The sequence below is a fragment of the Eptatretus burgeri genome, chromosome 10, assembly GCF_056783735.1.
Source record: "Eptatretus burgeri isolate ZD-2024b chromosome 10, Ebu_testis_v1, whole genome shotgun sequence".
NCBI lineage: Eukaryota > Metazoa > Chordata > Myxini > Myxiniformes > Myxinidae > Eptatretus > Eptatretus burgeri.
The window spans coordinates 100,078,378-100,103,942 of record NC_140970.1 but is presented as its reverse complement, the minus strand read 5'-3'; the positions used below and the strand labels follow the sequence as shown (position 1 = coordinate 100,103,942).

The window sequence follows — 25,565 nt, the reverse complement described above, 5'->3', positions numbered from 1 at the left end:
GTAAACCCCTTTTAGTAGTCCCTGGAGGCTGGCCGTGACGTCACAGGACAGTGCAGCGGATGGCTCCGCCCCGTGATCACGATTGGCAGAAGGTGACGGCGGTGGGCCAATAAACGGCTCGATTGGAAGTGACGAGGACAGGAGGATAAAAGGTTCTATTCGGGGTCGAAAAGGAAGAGGAAGAAGATCGGGACAAAAAGATCGTGTTTTTTTGGTGTGGAGGCTGTTGCGCGGGAAGCGTACTTGTTGTTGTGCTGATTCGATTGTGTTCTTCATCGTGTCTTGGAGCCTTGCTGAGCCTCGTGCCTCACCTTGGTTGGCTCTGGGGTTCTGCTGACTCGAAGTACGGGGTCGAACGGCGGGCGGACCTGCCTCCCTCTCCTGCTCGCAATTTGGCGCCAGAACTGGTTCCCTGGCGGCTGTGAGCGGACTTGGGCCAAGACCAGGAGGTCGACAGCACCACGGTTTATCCTGCCCTCCTGACGAGAGCAAGGCCAGCTCGTCCGACGCCAATCCAGGGACAGTTGCGTCCACATCACGGTCCAGCCTGACCACCAGAAATAGCTACGTTTTGTGTGTGTGTGTGTGTGTGTGTGTGTGTGTGTGTGTGTGTGTGTGTGTGTGTGTGTGTGTGTGTGTGTGTGTGTGTGTGTGTGTGTGTGTGTGTGTGTGTGTGTGTGTGTGTGTGTGTGTGTGTGTGTGTGTGTACTTGGCGCCTTAGAGGGTTTGAGATCTGTATATTCATTGGAATTGTCTGTGTTTTCCCCACGCCCGATCCCACACCATCCCGTCGAATCGCCCCGGATCCCTCTTCTTGCCGAGTCTTGTTATTTCTGGTTAATAATAAAAAAAACAAATAAACATCATCAACTCAGTGAAAAGTGACTCGTGCCACCTTCCTCGTCCCGTTTGCGGTAGAGCGATTAGAACCGCCATGTTTGGGTTATAAATAAATAAACCGCCTCCATCGTTTCGGCTCATTCTACGTTGGCGGGACTGTTCAAGTCCTGTGGACGTCACAATACGATGGGGGAAACAGAGGATTTGTTCACCTTGTAATCTTCCTGCTAGAATTGACAAAATCATGAATATACTCGGTGACAATGGTTATCCTGAACATATAGTTAAGAGATATATACACAATCATTGCAAACATTAATCATCGACAAACTCTGCTCCATCCAATGGGAGCTCGAGGTGAAGATGATGAGCCGACCAATGGGCATTCGGATTAACCGTGAGGTCATTACGGTTGAACCAATCAGCGTCTACCTTATTGATACCTGCGTATAAAGCACATGCCTTCACTTGCTGCGGTTTTTACCCTGAAGAGTGCAGCACGAAAAGCTTCAGTCACTATTATGTCGTGTTTATTTGTATATATATATATATATATATATATATATATATATATATATATATATATATATATATATACATATATATATATATACATATACATATACACATATACATATACATATATATATATATATATATATATATATATACATATACATATACATATACATATACATACATACATATATATATATATATATATATATATATATATATATATATATATATATATATATATATATATACATATACACACACACACACACACACACACACACACACACACACACACACACACACACACACACACACACACACACACACACACACACACACACACACACACACACACACACACACACACACACACACACACACACACACACACATATATAACAAAGAGCTAAGGGATAGAGCTGAGGATTACCATTTCCACCAACCACTTGCAGCTCTGGGTACTTCTGCTTGATATAACGAATCATTTCTATCTGGTAAATGGAGTTTCCTTGGGATGAATCCTGCACATCAGAAACAGAGAATGTGTGAGTGTACAGTTAGGTAATTTTCTTCATTGCAAGCTTCAAAGTATAATTGCTGCAAATTACCTGATGGTACTCATGGATAAATCACGTAAATTGCATCGAGCAAAGCCATCCTTCTCCCATAATGAGTGCTCCGAGTGTGAAAGTGACCTGGTGGTGAATGAGTGCTAAAGCATCAGTTGTAGGTTTTATATAATCAGAACAAATGTATTAATTAAAGAGTTCATAGAACACGATACCACGTGCAGTATTATTATTTTGTTTGCAGCCTATGGCTGCGAGTCGCATAATTGCTGCTGATGCAGTGTACCACGTTTCCAGTAGGTCGGTACTCATTTTGCTGACCATGGAAGGATGATAGGCTGTCAACCCACGTGGTGCTATTTCAACGGCGAGACAGGGGCTCAAACACAAGACCCTTGGATCTTAAGCCAGCCACCTTAACCGTGAAGCGAACACCAGGGCCGAGAGATGGGTTTAGTTTCCACTTTTCTTGTAGAGCGCTCACCGAGTGGCTTAAGCACTCAAGCATGCACACCTTTCAAAACCTTTGCTAAGGACCGGCTGGCTTGAAAAGCGTAAGCGAGCTGCTTGGTAATTGAACACACCCCAGGACAACACCACAAAGTGTTCAAGTACTGTATAATAGATCAATTTAAATAAAATAATGATTTTAAAGATCTTCAAAAAAAACAAAAACCCCGGAAGTTTAGCGCTACTGAAGCAGTCTTACATAACATACCTCCCTTGTACACCAATAACGTGTCATTGAGTCACATTTTAGGAGATTGAGGCTTCATTGATCACCATAGAACGTAGCGTCGATTGGCAGCATCTCCTGCCCGACCTACTCACATGCCACATTGATATACTGTCGGACCCCGCTATTCGCGGGGGATACGTTCTGAGAAAAAGCCACGAATAACGATTCCGTGAATGCTAGGGCATTCTTTCAATGGGGAAAAGGGGGATAGGTTCCCGGCAGTTCGTGATTGACAAGGGGGGATCCCGTAAAAATAAAAAATAAAAAAAAATAAAAACCGCGAAGCACAGGACCACGGATGTAGAAGCAGGTCACATTTTATCAACCGCGAATACACAGGTCCGACAGAATGGCATGGTTTTGGAAGTATTTGAAGGCGATTTGTGTTCCTCAGTCTTCAAGTATACAGTATAATGAAATTTAAAATCATATCAATAAATAAATTCTGGGTTTTACACCCGTTTCACACAGTGTGTGTGGCACCACTCTCTTTAACACGTCACATTAGTTCTTCATGCCTGTTGGTTGTGTGTTTTACGACGTCCTTAAAAACAGTAAGTTTCCTGTTTGGAATGATTTTCAATTTTGTGTTACTGCCAGACAGGCAGACAGAATAAAAATATCTCACTCCTCTCTGCACATGTGCGATTGGTACAAATTCAGGGCCAAAATATGGTGAAACGGTAAACTTCTCTTCTCATTCATGTTCAAAATACAACAATCGATTTAAATAAGTTGGTCCTTTGTCTTAAACTGGTGATCATAAACTAATAAGACAGACAGGCAGACGGACATGAACCAATTGCCTAACCCAATTTGTCACGATGTGTGCAGGGGGTAATTATCCTACTAAAGTGCTTTTTCCTAGAAAGCAGATGTCCAGTTTTGTTACATTCTTACGACACTGGAGATGCTGTGCATGACGCCACTAAGCTTGAGAGAGTAATTGTTTATACAAAAACAGATGAACCAGCTTTGCTCGTGTGCTTTATGATGGCAATCGCTCAATTTTGCAATGAGATTCAGGAAGACCAGAACGGCACTCTGACGTCGCCAGTTATGCCTCCGCCCACATTATTACATCATTATACATACTTGTACCAAGTTTGATATGAAACCCTGAACCCAGATTCAAAAATATCAAATAATTCTGGCTGCCAGAACATACGTCCGATCAGGTTTAAAATTAAAAAAAATATCCCCCATGACTACGAGATGATTGTGAAGTTTCACGTTGATTGATGAAGCAGTTAAAGAGAAGCACTTTTTAAAGATTTTCGTTCAGTCTAATATAACTGCCAGACCATGTGACCCATTAATTATTCACGAACATCCTGGTATCCCCCAAGACTTGGGGAACGTGTCGGTGAATTTCCCCTCGATTTGTCAAGCTGTTCGGAAGCAGAAGATTTTTAAAAGGTTTATTCTTCAAAAAATGATAGCTGCAAAACCATGTGACCTACGACATCACAGGTGGAGAGCTTTTTGTTCCTCATGCATAGACGATCATACCTGTAAAGTTACATCTCGATCTGTTCAGCCATTTTGGAGAAGATTTTTATGTTAAAAAACAAATCTGGCTGCCGAACCACATGACCGATGATGTAATCAAGCTGTTAGTGTTTAATTTGATTGTGTCAATGTGGTTAGAGCTGCAAGGCTCCATTTAAGACATGCACAGATGCTAAAAAAACAGGGGCAGAATATACTGTTACGTGGAAAGAGGGGGGAAGTGAGGGATCCATCGCTAGACTGTGGTAAGCGGTAGTATGTGTGGTTTTGAGTAGGTCAGATTGACATGTAACAAACAGCGATCTGTCAAAGATCGCCGTTACATGGTTGTTTGTAAAATGTGACACGAAGGCGGCGGTGTATGCACTTTATAGACAGGGTAGAGGTTAATTATGTATGCGTAAAAACCTCTTCTTGTAGATGGGGATGCGTGTGGACTTCCCATCACAGAGGCACACGTGTGATGTACGTGCCAAAGGCCAATTACGATCTCTCTGGCCAGTGCGTGCCAGCGATGGTGGCGCAGTGGGCTGTAGAGCCGAGGAGGAAAAAATAAATGTACATATATTTTTATTGGGGCCAACCCCGTGGTCGGGACTCAAGAGAGAGACTCCACCCAGGAATTGACAAGGAGAGAACGTCCTGCAGGGGAGTGGAGACAAACCACCAGGAAAGGAGGGCGAGACCAAAGCCTCGCGTGCAAGGAGGAAAAAGGGGACCATGTGGCCTCGTGGAAGGCTTTACCTTACCACTCACCATCCCTGAATCATTACTCCTTCTAGTCTCCCTCCTGGTCTCTAAAGCGGACACAATCAGATCTTGCGTACACCCAGAGCATCGTAGAGAAAAGGGAAGTCCCGCCTGCATTATTGTTGTTTGTGAAAGTGTGAACGCTTGGCGCCTAGTGGGTGCTATTTGACCTTTCATTTCTCCATTGTAAAAACTATGTTTGCGCATTCCCATTCCCCTTTTTGTGTCTCTTGACTCACTTGGTTTGTTCCGTTTATTATTATTGCCTTGTTGACCCAGTTCCTTGTACTTTTCATTATTAAAATTAATCCTTTAAAAGGTAGCGTGTTTCAGCCATCTGCTTTCCGTGTGGGTTTGCCGTCGTTTCCGCTCATTTGGACGATCCTGGGGAATGGCAAAAGTGAAGTAAAATTGAACACAGTGCCTTAAAAGATTGCTTGGACCATCCCTCGGGATGAAAGGCCCCGTCTCTGAGTAATTCCGTCTTTACAGATACTTAAGACGTGACAATACCTTGGCAAATCCCGATGGGGTAAAAAAAAAAAAATCAAAGCAAAGGTCAGAAATTGAATCGAAAACCTCCAGCATTATACATTTGGGCAAATAAGTAGAACAAAGAGTTACTCTGCAATGTCGAAATGCACCAAAACAGAACCCATTTTACTTTTTGATAACAACCATGCACTCAGGCCCTCCGCAACTGCAACAGCAACAGAAACACCCACCCGAGGTAACAGATCAATATTGAGGTGTCGGGGGATGGTGGGGAAAGATGAAAACGAAGCTTGTGTTTAGAATAGAAGAAAAGGAAATGCTGAATAATGGGACACAGATCCCATTCAGGTGGAGTTCTGAGTCTGTGCAGCCGGAATGCGTGCTGTAAGGAATAAAGTCTGCACACCTCCTCTTGTGAGAAAAAAAACCATCTCACAGAGAGTCAGGGACCTGCACCGAGTTGAGAGTATGAAGAGGTGCTACCTGTCTCCGTAAAACCAAACAAAGCTCCACAAGACAAAACGAAAGAATGAAAGTTGGAGCATAGTGGAGGGAGAGGAGAAAGAGATAATCCTCTTCTGCAAAGTGTATTCAATCCATGAGCAGGGGGGATGTATGGCAGGGAGGGCAAGATTCATGGAACAGTTAAAGAAGACAGAATTGGTCACCAGAATAGACAGTGCCATATCGCAAATTTGAAAAAGCAGCATCAACAACGTAAATTCCTGATTAAAAGTAAAACTAAAGAAATAACAGTTAGTGCTACAAGGTAAAGCAGCAGATAGAAATATGATGGGAGCAGAGGGCTCGCCAGGTGTGAACACAGGGATGGTGGGGACGTGATTGCAATGGCGCGAGGAGGGGCTATGCGGCAAAGCCGGGGTTTGGAGAGTAGCATGACACCGGGGACTTAGTGGAGATGAGCTGAGGTGTGGCAAGTGGAGTGGAGACGGACCCACCCTGGGAGAGGCAGCAGAACCGACCGACTAACAAGGACCGGGTGACACTTATACAGATGGAGGGGATGAAAACGGTAATGGCGAATGATAATCAGGAAGAGGAATTAAAATGGTAAAATGGAGGAGAGGAGGAAGACTCGGATGATGAAGAGCAACATAGATTGGAAGAAGAGCTGTACAACAAAGTAGAAGAGATAAGACTGACACCACTCAGAGAAAGACCACAACTCTAAACGGATGAAAATGTGAATCAGGAGAACCAACCGATCAATTGGTAAAATACCAAAACCATCCCCCTTGAAGGAAATCAATAACGTGTGCTTTGCAGCGGCACTGCTCATTCAAGAAAAAGTAAAACAGACAAACAAGAGTAATAGACTAGGCCCCACAAACGGAAACCAAACACCACCATGGAAACAAAGATTTGAGAAAGAGAGAGAGAGGAACTGAGAAAAGAAACGGGACATAAACATCAACTCATAAGAAGAAACTGAAGCACAATCACCTTTCCTCCTTAAAGAACAAGGAGGAAAGGAGATTTATGGTCATTACCAGGACGACGACGTCAGCCCCAGCCTGAACCAGTAGATCAGTGCGGCACCGATCCTCGGGACGGGTTCCGAGTGCAGCACCACACAGAAGTTGTTTCCGCTCATCTTTGGATGCCAGTGGATGATCACGGCTCTTCTTCAGATCGGTGCGTGCAATTATGGCAACAAGCTCGTCTGCCTCATTCACAATGGGCAGTTTGCCTGGGAGTTTCAAAAAGGAGAACACAATGTGCCACCAATAAAAACCCAAATAAATCCAAACGTTAACATGCCATACCATTCCTTCTATGTACACCTGGACCCCGACATTCGTGGTTTCCGCCAATTCACGGTTGATAATTTGTGACATGCTCCTACATTCAACAAGTTCCTACATTTGTTGGAAATTGCCCCACATATTCACAATTTTTGCAGAGGTCCCCCCCCCCCCCCGAGAGCATAACAGTTCTAAAACATATGTTCCATGATCCGCGAACATGACCTGCTTCCTGAACGTGTATTGCAGCTTTGCAAGATAAAAATAGTTTCGCGGGACAAACAATTTTGTGGGACGTCTCATCATGTGCACTTTAAACATACGGTACAGTATTGAGGCTTCGTGGCATAAACAGTTTTGCGGGATGTCTCACCAATGTAACATGTCATTCCCCGCATCGCCACCCCCCGTGAGTTACTTACAGAATTAAAATACGAACAGCATCTATTGATGTATCCAGTAATTACCAGGTCGCCACATACGGACACTACACGATGGAAACATTCAGCGCATCTTGGTGCTGTTTGTAGCAAGATGGTGATTCACACTATCTGAGATGTAACATTAAAAAAAAAACTCAGCATAATCTGTCTGTAGAGAGGAAAGACATCATGTCCTGTGAATTAAGGAATGGAAACATTCAGCATATCTTTTGATGGAGTTAGCAGCTATACTTAAGCCCAAAATTATTCATACCCTATGAAAAAAATCTGAGAGTTTTGCATTTATCTCATACCTACATGCTGGAGTGGTGGAACTTTCACTTCACCCAAGGACATTTAGTTGGCATGTACAAATCCACATATATTTTGGCTCAACATTATTAGCATAACAATAGAAATGTTAAGATTTCTGTTTTTATGCCTGTCCAAAATTATTCATACCCCATACCATGTCTCAAAATTGAGGCCAATGTTTGTGATAATGCACATGCTTTTGATATTCCTAAGATTCTTTATAATGTTGTGCAATTATTCGAAGATGTGTGCATACAATCTGAATGCATTACAAATGTGGTCGATTGAATGTACAGTGAGGAATGTTATAGAACAATACTCTGCTTTTAGACTATAAATTAAGGGGAGCTGATGCAATCATTCTCAGCATGGCGAAGAAGAAAGAAGTCAGTGAGGACCTTCGGTTGTGTATTGTGAATGCTCACAAGGAGAGGAAAGGCTACAAAGCTATTTCGAAGCAGTTCCGAGTGCCAGTTGCCACCATACAAAGCATAATTAGGAAGTACAAGGAGTTCCACACTGTAAAAAACATTGAAGGACATGGTCGGAAGCCAAAGGTGTTGCCTCGTCTGGCAAGAAAAGTATGGCGAGAGGCCAACAACAATCCACGGATCACTATTAAGGCTCTCCTGAACAACCTTGGCGAGTCTGGGACCAAGATATCAAGGGAGACACTCCAGCGGACGTTGCACAAGGGGGGTCTCCATGGACGCCGACCAAGAAAGACTCCACTCCTCCATCCCAGACACAGAAAGGTTCATCTAGCCTTTGCAAAAGCTCACCTGGACAAAGATCCAAGCTTTTGGTCAGATGAGACAAAAATGGAGCTTTTCGGGCACAGAGATGTTGCTTTAGTTTGGCGAAAGAAAGGTGAAGCATACAACCCTGAGAACACAGTCCCGACTGTCAAGCATGGAGGTGGGAGCATAATGCTTTGGGGATGTTTCTCAGCCAGTGGGCCCGGCAATCTCGTCAAAGTGGATGGCATCATGAAAAAGGAGCAGTACATCAAGATCCTTGAGGAAAACATCAAACAGTTCACAGAGAAACTTCACCTCGGGGAGCATTGGACGTATCAGCAGGACAACGATCCAAAACGCACAGCCAAGTCAGTCAAGAAATGGTTCCGGGATAATGATGTAGACATTCTTGAGTGGCCAAGACAAAGTCCGGACCTCAACCCAATCGAGAATCTGTGGAGGGAGCTCAAGACCGGAGTGATGGCAAGGAAGCCTTCCAACCTCAAAGACCTGGAGACCTTCGCGAAGGAGGAGTGGGCCAAAATCCCTGCAGAGACATGCAAAAACCTTGTGAGCAAGTTAAAAAAACCGTTTGGAGGTTGTAATCACAAACAGAGACTTTCCCATTGATTACTGAATGTGACTGAACTGATCGAAGCAAGGGTATGAATAATTCTGGACATGACTTTTTTTTGTAACTCTATCAATAAAATATCCCTGAAACAATGTATTTCTTGAAATGTCTCTTGTAGTGATTCTTTCAGCTGTTTGTCAGATTCTTATGTAACTTAAGCCAGAAGAAACTCATTCCTCAAATAACACGATTCAAAATAGTACTCCAAATTTGGTAAGGGTATGAATAATTTTGGGCTTAACTGTAGCTACAAACGGACTAATTACACAATGATATCGCTCACCACATCTATTATCAGCTGCCGAATACAGCATCATCAAGAAAAATCCCCCACAAACAATGTGCAAACTACTCACCCTTTCGCAGTTACCCACAATGCACACGTCAAGATCGTAAAAGAGCGTGCCTCTGTGGACCACGACGTTGCGAAGGCATTCATTGTACAACTCGCAAGCCTCATCGAGGAGAAGGGGTACCTGCTGGAGCAGGTTTTTGACGCTGATGAGACTGGCTTATTTTGAAAAAAAAGATGCCGACCAGAACGTTCCTCTCACAGCGTGAGAGCAAAGCAGACGGCTTCAAGGCCACAAAGGACCGGGTATCTCTTCTACTCTGCGCAAACGCCGAAGGAGACCATGGTAAAGCCCATGATGCTCTACCGTTCCCTGAACTCGCGTGGGCTGAAGAACAAAAACAAGCAGGCATTGCCTGTGTACTGGAGGGCGAACAGGAAGGTGTAGGTAACGTCTGAACTTTTTTGTGGACTGGATCCACACCAGTTTCGTTCCTCAGGTCGAGAGGTACTTGGCAGGAATGAATCTTTCGTTCAAGGTACTTCCTGCTGCTTGACAACGCTGCTGGCCACCACAACCTGAATGGTAAATCTTCATAATTTTGCAAAGTTACATGTGCTGTGTTTGTTTATTAAAAAAAAGTTGAAACGGTACAGGATGATGTTGTTGTTTTCGTTTCACAGCATGGGATGATATGGTTATGGGACTTTAAAATGCATTCTTCAAAATAAATTGGAAAAAATTGGAAATTTGGATAAATTGGAAAAATAAATTGGTACCTGGTGTCATCGTTTTTTTTTTTTTTTTTTATTTGGAAGCATCTTTAATGAAACTGTAATCGTGCATTCATGGTCGAAAACATTTTAAACAATAAAAACATTCCTCTTTGAACCAGAAACAGTCACAAACTGATAACGTTATCCACCTTGTCTCCATTGCAGCAATGACGAAAAACTTTTACTCCGATACTCGCGAATTTTACCTCTACACTCGTGGATTTTTCACGGCTCGCGAAATCCACGGAACCTATCCCCAAATTTCCCATTGAAACAATGCCCCCACATTCGCGGTTTCAAAACTCGCAGGGTATTCCCGGAAGGTATCCTGCACGAATGCTGGGGTCCCGGTGTACCTATTAACGCTGAGTCATGTCGGGGACCAAATAACTCGCAAAATAATTGTGCTGAAAATATTAATTTTGTATTTTCTCTATTTACATGGAATATGGTTTAAATCTACTATAAATGGATGAGGTGGGTGTGTGTGTGTGTGTGTGTGTGTGTGTGTGTGTGTGTGTGTGTGTGTGTGTGTGTGTGTGTGTGTGTGTGTGTGTGTGTGTGTGTGTGTGTGTGTGTGTGTGTGTGTGTGTACACGTATGCGTGCGCCTTGGCAGTTATCTCCATTTGAGGGTTCGAGGAGATAGAACAAAGTTCTCCCAGGACTCAAAGTATCCAACTTTGCTTCGGTGAAGGATCACAGTTCATGGACCAAGCTGTTCAATTGTGTTGTGCTCAAAGTTTTGTTCCGAGGGCTCTTTTCAGGATCGTCACCGAACCCCAGACAGCCTCCAATTGTAATTCCCTTGTGGTAATATTCCCCAGGATGGTTTTCAAAATCTCAGTGAGGTTCTTCTTTATTATTCCGTTTGCTCCAATTATCACTGGTGGTGCAATTTTGATGCTCTTCAGCTTCCAAGATCTCTTGATCCCATTCTTGAGGTCCTGGTATTTGGTCATTTTCTTGATTTCTGCATTATTTAAACCAAAATCAAAATCACTGGGTACTGGTATCTTGATCAGCAATGGTGTTCTTTTCTATTATATATTTTTTCCTTTGAACGATTTCCAGTCGCAATGCTTTGTTTTCTATGTTCAGGCTCGATGGGATCATCAGGTCGTACGTGAGCACCACATCCAAATTTTCAATGACTGTCCTTGGTTCGTGGTTTCATGGGTTTTCTGGAGCTGCGATGTGGAAATTTTTGCAGATATGCCATTGCATCACTTTGCATACTTTGTTGCACCATTGTGTGTAAAGTTGTTCTGATAATAGGGTTTTTTTTACATCCCGAAGGCAGGTGAGTAGCACTTTCTGTCTCAGTCTCTGCCTTGCAGAACTTACTCTTGTCCGTCTGACTCAGTCCCACCATCTTGTTAAACAAATGGTGTAGTGTCCTTGATCTTGGGCATTTACTATTCTTTCGCCGTCCCAGTTGAGCTGTGACCTCGTCTGAACCATTCCAATGAGCCTTCTTTGTCGATCCCAACTCGGTCAAATTATTTTTTGTATTTTCCTGCTGTTTTGTCGTTCTCCCAGTTGTTGGTGTATATTTGTTGATATTTATTTTTATATACTGTATCTTTAGCGCGCGTGTGTGTGTGTGTGTGTGTGTGTGTGTGTGTGTGTGTGGGTGTGTGTGTGTGTGTGTGTGTGTGTGTGTGTGTGTGTGTGTGTGTGTGTGTGTGTGTGTGTGTGTGTGTGTGTGTGTGTGTGTGTGTGTGTGTGTGTGTGATGTTTCTTGTGGAGCTTTCTGATGTGGAATGTGAAAAAACCAAAATGATCGTCACGATCGCCTGAGATGATTTGGCTAATTAATGACAGACAAAGAACCTGGAAGAATTCCCATGTATTAAATACACGGCACGTTAAGGTGTATAGGGCAGCTTAATAGGTCCTTCCATGGCATGGAATTCTAATTACAAAAATGACAACATTGCAAAAAAACATTTTTGCATTAATAATAAAACAACAATAATAGTATCATTTGGCAAAATAATAATGAACATATAATCTCCACCCTGGCCCAAACACATCTGGGTTTTGATGAAAGGCAAACTAATGCTCAAGCTGTACAGCAGGTGGGTATCCTCCAAGGCCGTGAAGACCAATGAAAATTTGGTCCAATGGACCAACGGGCCCATTAGTTTAAATAAAATATACAGGAATGTGTTTTTTTTTTTGACACTGTTATTGATCCAAGGCTCATATAGAAGTTTGTACATATATATATATATATATATATATATATATATATATATATATATATATATATATATATATATATATATATATATATATATATATTGCGGTTCTATGAACCGCATCCCTCCAAGGCAATAGCAACCATCACAGCAGTCCCGAGACAGTTATTCCATTAATATACGTTCAGACAGACCCTTCCCTTTTGTCTGGCGGGAGAACGGGACAGTGCGTTGTGTAAACTTCATAGCTCGGTCTGATTAAATCTCTGCACTCATTCCTATTCTTTTTTTCTACTCTTCTGCTCTTATTCCTGAGGTAAATCCCAGCCACGTGCGCTCTTCGCTGTGAGATGGGTCCTCAGCGAAGGCCAAGCAGGCATTACGCCAGACACCCCTCTGCAGAAATCACGGCCTGCCAAACGCACGTGCAGCGTAGTTTACACCCACTGGACAGAAAGCGCACCCAACACGACGCCCATGCTGCGCGGAACACACGTGGAGGATATGGAAGAAACAACACCCTAAATGCTGGCAACTTGCAGTGCGCGCATGGCACACTTGCTATGAGATGTTTCCTCAGCGAGGGCCAAGCAGGCATTACGCCGGACACCCCTCTGCGGAAACTGCAGCTGCCAAATGCACGTGCAGCGATAATTTCTAAACATGCACCGAGGAGATGGAAGAAACGGCACCCGAAATGCCGGCGACTTGCAAAGCACACGTGGCCGTGCCCTTTCCAAATCTCCTCTAATAATTATATCCAATCCTTTCCCTCAATTCCCTGACACAGATCAGGGCTGGCACCGTACATCCCACCGCCTCTGATAACCGCAAACACAATGCACGATGGCGGGCAGACCCGTGCGCTGAACACGTGTACAATGGCGGACCCACGCGCACTGTACAGGGCATGCTCGATGGCGGGCAGACCCACACGCTGACCACGTGTACAATGGTAGAGTCGCGCGCAGCCCGTGATACTTTATCATCGTACAGAACGGGGCACGAATAACACATCTTTGGTCGGGTCTGCGCATGGGGTTACAATAACGTCTTACCGTCGGTCTTCGCTCACCACGACAGCCACAAATGTCTCCCTTTGACAACAGACATACTCCTGCACCTCTGCCTTGATGCAGCTGCTACCAGGCAGAGGCATACTGTGCGGCGCACCACGGAGCAGGCACATTGACCAGCACCAACCGCAGGTCGCCGGGGCACGGCACTGGGTTTGGTGCAAGGCGATTCATATCATGGGGTGCGGAGCAAGACGATTCCACAGCTTGGAACCATCTTGCCGGAAGTGGAGTGGAGCCGCTTCCGGTCATGGCGGCTGGCCCGTGTGCTGGCCAGGGCCCAACCAGAGCGCCAGATTTGGGTAACGACATATTGCTTCGGGTCATCACCCCTGCCCCGCACCACCGGATCGACAAAAGGACGGGTCGCGGGGCAGTGGGGGAGTCGTCGTCGTCGTCTTTCCTGGTGCGTCGTTCTTGTCTTCATTCCTGTCGGCTCGTTCTGTCTGACCCACCAGTCTCTCCCTTCACGCCTCATTCTCTGGACCAACGCTAGCTGCACAGGTGCCACGGAGCAAGAGACGACGCACCAGCTGTCAGGGAAGTATCACCCAGCGGAGCATCCCTCCAAAAACATATTGGTGGCATGGTCGGGCAATCGTGCAAGGTATTGTGAGACTGTTAGCCTCATCTCCTCTCCTTTTCCTCTTCATCAACTCATCTTCATCGGGTTTTGTGTGTGCGTTTGTCCTGGCGCCTGTCCTCGCTCAAGTTAAGATTGTACGAGAATTATAAATCGGGATAACTCTGCTCTGTCTGCTTTTGTAAGTTGCTTGTATTATTGCCACACCTCACATTTCTTCTTATCTCTGCTTTCACAGCACGATAAAGCTATATTCACTGTGCCACATACCTTTCCTCGCCTGCCTGTAATAAATCCCTTTGTAGAAATGTTCCCAGCTCGTTTTTGTCTGTTCTTTCATTGATCCAGCAAAGTCCGTATCCTAACTTAGCCGGGACTTTATTCCCAAGGATCCATTCCTTTTGGCCGGTACATCCTTGGCAGTGTCGCTCGGCTGCATCTGATCCGGTCCTGACAAGGCGTACCGAGGGCGTGTCCCCCGTTAATTAGATCACGTGATTATTTTTAGGTAACCGGATTAACAATGAAGGACCCTAAGTCACGTGGTTGAGTTATTGGCGTTCACGGTCGGTTAGCGACCTGCCGAGTCACGGAATCCATGTGCGACGGCCTGCATTTCCAGGGAGTCTGGTGGGAACCCGAGAAAGCTTCCCCCCCTGGTGGTCTTCTCACCCGACACCCAGCCCACAGCAATATATATATATATATATATATATATATATTTTTTTTTTTTTTACGTACAGGACAGAGGCATTAGAACACATCGCCAGACTTTAACAATAACAAGAAAATTAGGAGACAATGGACAAACACATGGGATTTGAACCTGGGTTCCCTGCATCATGGTCAGTCTGTAGTTTCCATGAGCATCATGTCAGAGTCAGCATCATGGTCAGCCTGTAGTTTCCATGAGAACACAAACATATGAAATGACACGGTGATGAATAGTGTAAATAAATTTAATTTTAATGTGAAAAGGGGTCATTTAATCTGTAACTGGGAATCAAATTAGCTTCCTAGCTCAGGACAAAGGTAAAGATTTGTAGAATGGTTGGAGTTACTTCAATCCATCCATCCATCCATTGGGACCAGATTCTGTGCAGAGCGTTGGTGCTGCCAAAGCAGGGCTACTGGGCACAATCCTTACCACAAAAGGCTAGTCAAGGATTGTATAAGGCATCGGTGCGCGCGCACGCACACGCACACGCACACAATTACCCCATGCATCCCTGGCTTCACATTATTTATTTATAAGCAAGTAAGCAAACGATCTTGGTGAGAAATGGAAAAGGCCAAGGCCTGTACACAGCATAAGGACTGCATGGGTACTTTAAACAATCCAAAAATGGAAGCAGGGCATCATCTCATATCATAAACTCAATGCCAAATAAGTCTCAAACTCCGATGCAGGCAGCTGCAGGAAATACGGAACTTCTGAAGTGATGTATGATGCTAATGAGGTGTTTTGCGGATGTGGTGTGTGTGTGTGTGTGGTGTTTTCAGTGTCTCGGTTCTGCTCGTGCAAGCATTTTGAACCTGCCGTTATGAGCGTATCCAACGGAAATAATATTTTTAACATACTTTTCAGCATTTAAATGAAAGTGCCAAATTCAAGATCATCAACCATAATGTGTTCCAGGATGCAAATCGGACTCACAAAAATAGGAAACAAGCCGGCAGGCGACGAGGGATCCGCTAGGATCGAAGCGCTGGATATGATGCTTTTCATTCTGACCGATCCACCGACGAAGATTCATTGCCAAGACGTACTGGTTCATATACAATTGTTCTTCTGCCTGGCAAGATTTTTTCCTATTGCGTATTTTGTCAACTGGCACTCCTCATAAAAAATGACGGTAAATCGACACCCTATTTTTGAAGGACTACGATTTGAAAAATAAAACCTAAATCAAAAATCGGCTCGAGTAAAATTTTCTAAATATCTCGAAGTGTTTAATTCCGAAGTCTCGTTTCTCCACATGAAAAACTGTAGGACCAGTATTGAAAATCGTGAACGTGGTTTTTCGGCCGCTGCATAGCAACGAAACTCAAACGCGCACACTCCCAGCCCATAATGGCACCTGTTCGCCAAGTTTCATCGAAATCGGTTTGTGCTGTGGAGCCTCGCATTGCACACACACACACACACACACACACACACACACACACACACACACACACACACACACACACACACACACAATAAGGGATATCTCGTAGCGAATCCAATACTCGAACGGTACTCGGTAGATAAGTTTGAGACATCGCGTTGTCGATAGTTTTTAACCCCATCACTCAATGATGGAGAATCACATTAACAAAAAAAAAAATTATCGGATCCAGATCTTCACCAAAATCAAATCAATTTGTCCTTGTCATCCACCCAACCTGTCTTCCAAGTTTTGTCCGAATCCGTCCGCAACTTGACATATATTCACAAAGACAACCAAACAGACAAACAGGGGTGAAAACATAACCTTGGTGCACCTTTGGTGGCAGGGATAACAACGAGAAATACCCTTGGATGAGAGGTGATGATTTGGTGCACACACACACACACACACACACACACACACACACACACACACACACACACACACACACACACACACACACACACACACACACACACACACACACACACACACACACACACACACTGCGTTCCACCTTCTGAAACCCACGTATGTTGATAACCAATGACATAAGCACAAGCACACTTCTTTTTGCAGAGAATGCAAAAATCTAGCACAATTTATGTGTGGCCCTGGAACCACACAAACAATATATTGTTGCGTCTGGGGGGGGGGTATGCATTCAAAGGGTAATTAGGATGTTTAATTAGGTATGCTATGCTGTTCGAGTTGTACCAGGATCTCAATGTAATAAGTAGCAATTCAGTGGTGATAAGTTGTCTAGTAAATGTCCATTTCTTTAAGAGGGAAATGATAATTGTCACGTAATTAGATAGGGAGACGGGTTAGGGTAAGTGTGTCTGCGTAAACCCTTTTAGTATTCCCTGGAGGCTTGCCGTGACGTAACAGGACAGTGCTGTGGATGGCTCCGCCCCTTGATCACGATTGGTGGAAGGCGACGGCGGAGGGCCAATAAAACGGCTCGATTGGAAGTGACGAGGACTCGAGTATAAAAAGGTTCTGTTCGGGAAAAGAAGTGGAAGAGGAGTCATAAAAAGAAAGCGTCTTGTCGAGGCTGTTGGTCTCGGAGCGTGTTCTCTTGTTGCGCTGGTTCGTTCCTCGATTCGTCGTGTCTCGTGGCCTTGCTGTGCCTCGTGCCTCACCTCGGTTGGCTCTGGAGTTCTGCTGGCTCGGAGTACGGGACCGAACGGCGGGCGGACCTGCCTCCCTCTCCTGCTCGCATCTTGGCACCAGAACTGGCTCCCTGGCGGATGTGAGCGGTCTTGGGCCTAGACCAGGAGGTCGACACCAGACAAGCGCGACGCCAGCTCGTCCGGCGCCAATCCATGGACTGTTGCGTCAACACCACGGGCCAGCCTGACCACCAGGACCAGCTACGTTGTGTGTGTGTGTGCGTGTGTGCGTGTGTGCGTGTGTGTGTGTGTGTGTGTGTGTGTGCGTGTGCGTGTGCGTGTGCGTGTGCGTGTGCGTGTGTGTGTGTGTGTGTGTGTGTGTGTGTGTGGTGTGTACCTGGCGCCTTAGAGGGTTTGAGAATTGTATATCGATTGGAATTGTTTGTTTTCCCCACGCCCGAACCCACACCACCATCCCGTCGAATCGCCCCGGATCCCTCCTCTTGCCGAGTCTTATTATTATTTCTGGTTAGAGAAATAAACGTTATTAACTCAGTGAAAAGCGACTCGTGCCACCTTCCTCGTCCCGTTTGCTGTAGAGCGATTAAAACCGCCATCTTTGGGTTATAAAAAAATAAACCGCCTCCATCGTTTCGCCTCATTCTACGTTGGCGGGACTGTTCAAGTCCCATGGACGTCACATTGGTGTCAGGGTGTTGGATGTTCGAACCCATCTAAATTATATTTGGTATCGGGAGAATATACCAGGATTAAAAACTCGCCACGAGTTGGAATACAAAATTACTACAGAAAAGCGCGCGAGCGCGGGGAAATTTTGGCGCGAGTTTTCAAATTAAATTAAATTGGCGGAAAACGGGATTTCTGCACCATGGCGGATGTGCAGATGTTAGAGGAGGAAGGCCACGTGTCGGGGGAAGAAGGGAGAGACGGGGGTAGGATCGGAATTTCGCCCATTCCGAGCGTGGACCGTGCTTCATCGCCCGTAACGGGGCCGGCAGCGCCGGAAACCGGCGCGATGTCGATCCAGACAATGTTGGAACGTTTAATAGGGGACATGACGGCACAAATGGCAAATCAATTCGTGACACAGAGGGCAGACATGACGGCACAAATGGCAAATCAATTCATGACACAGAGGGCAGGAATGACGGCACAAATGGCAAATCAATTCGTGACACAGAGGGCAGAAATGACGGCACAGGGGGCAGAAATGACAGATCAATTGGGGGTAATGGGGGAACAGTTGGGTGCACGGATTGATTTAATGAGGGATGAATTGGGGGAAAAGATGGAGAAAATGAAAACTGAGATGCAGGAGTGTGTGGATGTTAAATTGGGGGAAATACAAAGTAAATTCGAGGATAGATTGGAGGAAACAAAGGTAGAAATTACATTGGAGGGGGAAAATATACGGAAAAAATTGGTAGATAAAATTGATGCAACGAACATTCGGGTTGATAAAGTGGATGAAGGCCTGGAACGTCATCGTGCCTGTGTGGATGCTCGTATGCAGCTGCAAGTAGAAGAGTGGGGAAAGCTGAGGAAGCAAGGGATGAATTTGGCGGAGGAGGTAAAAGGTTTGGAGGCTCGTTTGGACGAACAAGATAAAATGATGAGCCAAGTTGAAGACTTGGATAAAGGCCTGGTAGAGCCGTCTTTTGTAAGTAGAGTGTCCGGGTTGGTTGAGGAGCAGCTACAAACTCGCGACAGAGCCTTGGAGGAGGTTGTGCAGGCCCAGAAGAACCTGTGGGAAGAGGTGAATCGGTCCATTCAACATTTGGAACAGGAGGCAAAATTGACCCATGAGACCCTCACGACAAAACATCTTTGGCCACAGTGGGCTCCGAAATTGGATACGCAGCCACAATGGTGTTTGATCCCTGGGCTGGATTCGGACAAGGGAGAAACTGGGAAGCGGGCCACCGGAAAAGTGATCCCCCTGGTAAATTTTGACGGGTCAGGGAGCCTTGAAGCTTTTCTGACGCAATTTGAGTGTATTTCCCGACTAAACGGGTGGAATGAGCGGGAACGTACAGGGAATTTTGTGGCAACGTTGCGGGGACCAGCCGCAGATGTGTTAAACGTGATCGCGGAGGGGATGTTGACCAGCTACCACATTTGCGAGGCGTTGAGCCGTCGGTTTGGGTTTGCAGCAAACTGTGATCTGGTGCGGGCCCAGCTCCAGCACCGTAAATTAAAGTTGGGCGAGACAGTGCAGGAGCTGGCACAGGACATTTACCAATCAGTCAGGATCGCGTATCGGGACCTTACAGTGGAGGGATGGGACAGACTGGCACTAGAGAAATTTTTAGCTGCTCTTCCGGACCCTGAGGTCCGAGCGCGAGTGGAGTTACAGGATCCACCTACCGTTCACCGAGCGGCTGAGTGCGCAGCCAGGCTGGCCTCGTGGAGTCGGCCGGGTCGGGTGCCAGAGAGGCCATCGGTGATGATCCGACAGGCGGAGATTCAGGATCAGGGAGGGGGGCTGGGAGAAATTGGCATTACCCAAATGTTTCAGGAAATTTGCCAGAGATTGTCAAGTTTGATAAGGGGTAATTCGGTAGTTGGTGCGCCAAAGCGGCGGGGTCCAGCCCAGCCAATAGAGCAATTCGATTATGGCCGAGGGGGTCCGGAACCGGAAGAGACATTACACAGATACCCACGGGGGCCTTTTATGGGGAGTTGTTTCCGGTGCGGGCGAAGAGGACACGTGCAACGATATTGCCAGTACCCGGCGATGGAGGGACCCTCCAATAGACTTTCAAGCCCGGAGAGGATGAATCCTCCTGCTGAACCGCCAGGTCTATCCGAGGTGCCCTTACCTAGGTCGTGTCCGGAGATCACTGTCGGGGGTCGGGGAGACTACATCGGGCTCAGCATATAGGGCCATGCTCGGCTGGTGAGATTGTGGCGAAGTGCCCTCCTTTGGTGAAAAATGAATTGTGGGAAAATTGGCATGGGTTTGTAAGTTCTGCTGGGTTTTAGAGTGACAATAGGGACAGTGGGTAATTGGTAACAAAGCGGGCACGAGTGGCTGTCAAATGGCTGGTGCGTGGATCGGGTGAGAAGTGCTGTGTGAGTTGTTTCAAGTTAAGAAGTGAAATGTATGGTGCACACATTGATTTTTTATTGGACATGGTGTGGTAACAGGGAAGGTCATGGTCGGTGAAGTGCTCTCTCAGTGATCTCATGTGATAAAATAAAAAAAATAAAAAAATGAATGATTGTTTAGGCGAGGATAAGGCCACAAGGGGGTAGTACATTAAGCAGGATAGGTAAGTTAGCTGCAGCTCGCTGCCCATTGCCCCTCCTACTATATTTCGTAAGGTTAAATAGGTGTGAGTCAGTAAGTGTTAAGGCTGGTACGGTAGCACCTGTGATATACCTTGCAGGAGCTGCGGTACCAGAGGAGGGGGCAGTGTTACGTCTGGGGGGGGGGGTATGCATTCAAAGGGTAATTAGGATGTTTAATTAGGTATGCTATGCTGTTCGAGTTGTACCAGGATCTCGATGTAATAAGTAGCAATTCAGTGGTGATAAGTTGTCTAGTAAATGTCCATTTTTTAAGGGGGAAATGATAATTGTCACGTAATTAGATAGGGAGACGGGTTAGGGTAAGTGTGTCTGCGTAAACCCTTTTAGTATTCCCTGGAGGCTTGCCGTGACGTAACAGGACAGTGCTGCGGATGGCTCCGCCCCTTGATCACGATTGGCGGAAGGCGACGGCGGAGGGCCAATAAAACTGCTCGATTGGAAGTGACGAGGACTCGAGTATAAAAAGGTTCTGTTCGGGAAAAGAAGTGGAAGAGGAGTCATAAAAAGAAAGCGTCTTGTCGAGGCTGTTGGTCTCGGAGCGTGCTCTCTTGTTGCGCTGGTTCGTTCCTCGATTCGTCGTGTCTCGTGGCCTTGCTGTGCCTCGTCCCTCACCTCGGTTGGCTCTGGAGTTCTGCTGGCTCAGAGTACGGGACTGAACGGCGGGCGGACCTGCCTCCCTCTCCTGCTCGCATCTTGGTGCCAGAACTGGCTCCCTGGCGGCTGTGAGCGGTCTTGGGCCTAGACCAGGAGGTCGACACCAGACGAGCGCGACGCCAGCTCGTCCGGCGCCAATCCAGGGACTGTTGCGTCGACACCACGGGCCAGCCTGACCACCAGGACCAGCTACGTTTTGTGTGTGTGTGTTTACCTGGCGCCTTCGAGGGTTTGAGATTTGTATATCCATTGGAATTGTTTGCGTTTTCCCCACGCCCGAACCCACACCACCATCCCGTCGAATCGCCCCGGATCCCTCCTCTTGCCGAGTCTTATTATTATTTCTGGTTAGAGAAATAAACATTATTAACTCAGTGAAAAGCGACTCGTGCCACCTTCCTCGTCCCATTTGCTGTAGAGCGATTAAAACCGCCATCTTTGGGTTATAAAAAAAATAAACCGCCTCCATCGTTTCGGCTCATTCTACGTTGGCGGGACTGTTCAAGTCCCGTGGACGTCACAATATGTACAACAGCACTCACAGCTTCCACTCCTCCCCTTTACCCTCCCAAACATGATTAATAGGAAATATCATCATTTTAGACTTAACCTGTGCATTGACAAGCCCCAGATATGATCCTCCCACCGATGTTAAGCACCCAAACCAGATACAGCGTCTCCCTCGGGGAGGTCTGCCCGATACGTCCGGCTCCCACACGAATAATAGCTGCCACAACATTTGTGTATTTTCATGTCATGAAGATGTCCTTTGTCGAGAGGCAGAAGTCATTGCTCTGTTGGTAATGATGCATGCCTCATCTTTCCAATTGCTGACGTCAATTAAATAAATTAGCATGCCTGCCGTGATCACAGGAGGCACTCCCACAAGGTTCAAAGTCCATTCACTGTTAGCGATCCATCGGGGGTTTAGATTGAACGCGCCAGTCCACGATCCTTCGGGCCTTGCACTGGCCCATATCATCCACATTTTGCAGAACAGAAAGCTACGAGATCTCAGATTTTTTGGCGAGCTGAGAAAGTTCTCCAACTCTTCCGTTGTGCAGAGGCATAATCCCTTCCCCTCAGGTACTTTTCTAAGTATTTTCAGCTGCTTTCAGAAGCTTTGAGCCATTTTAGGTAACAAACATCATTTCACACGCGCGATACAAACATGCCTACATCAACATCCCTGTTAAGGGGTTGTGCGCATGCGCACTGAGCATTCTGAGGCGGATGATGTCATTTCAAAAGTCCCGTATTACATTCTTACAATTGATTTTTAAAAAGACAAACTGTGGTTTAAGAAATTGTTGACAATCCTTCTTCACCTTTCTTGCTTCGCTGTAACAGCTCATTGGCTTCCGTTAGAGTTACACCAGCCAGAGCAACCACCAAGTCTTCCCGCTTTGTCATCATCTGCAGAAGACCACAACTCTCCAACCTTCACAACACGCAGTAGCTAAAGGGCCATCGGGCCAAACCACAAGGCTTAAAGTAGCAACACAAGAAATACTAAAACAATATTACCAGTATTTAAAAGCAGGCAAATGCCAAAATGGCAAGATAAAAGTGAAACGTTTAAACAAGGGAAAGCATAAAGTATGGAAATTCATTAAGAATCTCAAGCACAGCATCAACATATGGTAATTTAAAGACGAGGCAAGAAAAAAAAAAAATCAACAACTCAGCGTGCCAAGCAAACTACAGATAAACTATAGATGGCCACACACCTCTGCAAGCAGAATGTCATGGTCCTTCTCCGAAAGGAAATCGATGTCTCGTGAGGTGACGATACCAACAAGGCGACCCCCCATGCGACCTGTATCTGTGATGGGGATGCCGGAGAATCCATGGCGTGCTTTTGCTTCAAAAACATCACCAACTGTATGTTTGGGGCTTAGAACGACAGGATCTGTGATGAAGCCCTGTTTGTACTTCTGCAAACGACATGAAAACGTAACGTTGGAACCATATTTACAAGAAATGATCGAGAGTATAACTGCTTGCGTGTGTCTGGCTTTTCGTTTACATCCTTTAATAAAATTAAAAACAATTAGTCGTAATGATAACAAGGAGCCGACACTCTTGGTCCTCCACCATTTGGGTGGTATGACGAATGGATCTGCGTCAAATGAAAGCAAAATCACGTACACAAGCCAAGTTACCAAGATGGTTGCCAGGTTGAGATGATGTCATGAGTCATAGATATCTGCAACATTTAAGCTGAATGTTCAACAGTTTTTGAAATATCATGTACACAAAAACACGTGGACGGATGATTGGTCGTTCGGTTGGAGCTCATTTTGATGTCCGTCTCTGACCTCGTCGAAGAGGCGGGAGACAGTTATATGAGCAAAAATTATAAATAAAGCATTGCAGTGAAGTCTGATCCAAATAATTTTAAAGCAAAACATGTATTTGTATATTGTAATTAGTAAAAAATAGTGTGGTGGATAAAAACATTAGAAAGGAAATAACTTGCACCAAAAACATTAACATTTTCACGCTCACGCTCACGCCAGGGGTATCGCTCTAGCTCTCTGTTCTTCGAATAGGCGAGCTAAAAACAAATTGTAAGTCAATGAAAATGCATTCTAATCTTTGAAGTTTATCGCCAATACAACAATCCTTTCAACCTAGATATTTACGGCACAATCACGATGAAACTCCACCTTACTGTGGTGTAGTAGATAGTAGGAAAATCGTGCAAAATATAATACAAGCATCCAATTTGGCATTTCTGTTCTGCAGGGCTTTCTGATCAAATCTGCCCGATTGGCCATTTTAAAAGCCAAATGTTGAAAAATTTGAAGAAAAAAAAAAATTTTTGAAGTCACAGCTGGCTGAAATTCTTGAAGCGCAAGTGAACATCCCATACAGAGAACCAAGGGGAGATGCAGTCATCATTGATGGCTCAGCACTTATCATGCCCTACCTCCACACACTTCAAAGATATTTGATGACTATGCTAAAGAAGACATCATCCCTAAGGTGGAATCCTATGGTGCCAGGTACTAGAGGGTGGACGTAGTGTTTGATGTGTACAAGAAGTCAAGTCTGAAGTCGTCAAGTCTGAAGCAAGGTCGAAAAGGGGGCAAGGAATCAGAAGAAGAGTGACAGAAACCAGTAAGACCCCAAGTAACTGGAGAAGCTTTCTTCGAGATGACAGCAACAAGACCGAGCTGTTTCACTTCCTTGCGGAAAAGATGTGTGAAGCACAGACGACAAGCACAGTCATTGTCACAAAAGGAGAATATGCCATTAGCAACACAAGGAAGTCACTTGATGCTGTGTCTCCATGTTGTCATGAAGAAGCTGACCCTCAATTATTTGTACATGCCAGGGATGCAACGACGGATGGTAGCAAGTCCATTATCATTAAGGCTAATGACACGGACATACTAGTTATAGCAATATCTGTACTGCCATCCTTACAGGAACTAGGTCTTGAGAACATGTGGATTGCCTTTGGTCAAGGATCCAAGGCACGATGGATTCCAGTCCATGAGGTAGTTTCTGCAATAGGGATCCCATACTTCCATGCGTTCACTGGATGTGACGTCGTGTCTGCCTTCCGTGGTAAAGGGAAGAAAACTGCATGGCAGACTTGGAACGTCTTTGATGATGTTTCTGAAACATTCACCAATCTCAGCAACCATCCAACATTGATTAGTGATCTTGACTTTTTTGAAGTTGTTTTTTTTCTTCAAATTTTTCAAATGGCCAATCAGGCAGATTTGATTATAATCCCCTGGAGAACAAATGTGCCAAATTTGATGCTTGTATCATCATTTGCACGATTCCTCTCAAAAATTGCTGTTATCTGCCCCACTACTGTGGCTGCAGTAGTTTGCACGCTCCAACGACTCCAATATGTATGTGGGTTCATGGCATTGTAACCATCAGCAAACTAAAGACTGGAGAAACTTTCAGACTGGGTTTTCGAGCCAAACCACATAAAAAAAATCAAAAAAAAATTACAAATTCCCAAATATGATGACACATTCTGCAGTAATTCTCCAATTACTAACGACAAGAATAGTCAGTATAAGGCAGTGGTTCTTAGCCTTTTT

At 45.3% G+C, this 25,565-nt stretch overlaps 1 protein-coding gene across 1 annotated transcript in view; it reads right to left on the bottom strand.

Annotated features, from left to right (window-relative positions):
* Positions 1-1,000: 1,000 nt before the first annotated feature.
* Positions 1,001-25,565, bottom strand: part of LOC147019275 (inosine-5'-monophosphate dehydrogenase 1-like) — a 43,507-nt gene continuing 18,942 nt past the window's right edge. The window contains exons 6-10 of the mRNA XM_085900125.1: positions 23,223-23,429; positions 22,821-22,908; positions 6,936-7,135; positions 1,609-1,880; positions 1,001-1,007 (exon numbers count right to left, since the gene is read on the bottom strand). Of these exons, the coding sequence (XP_085756251.1) occupies positions 1,001-1,007; positions 1,609-1,880; positions 6,936-7,135; positions 22,821-22,908; positions 23,223-23,429 (774 nt within the window). The remainder of the gene's footprint in view (positions 1,008-1,608; positions 1,881-6,935; positions 7,136-22,820; positions 22,909-23,222; positions 23,430-25,565) is intronic.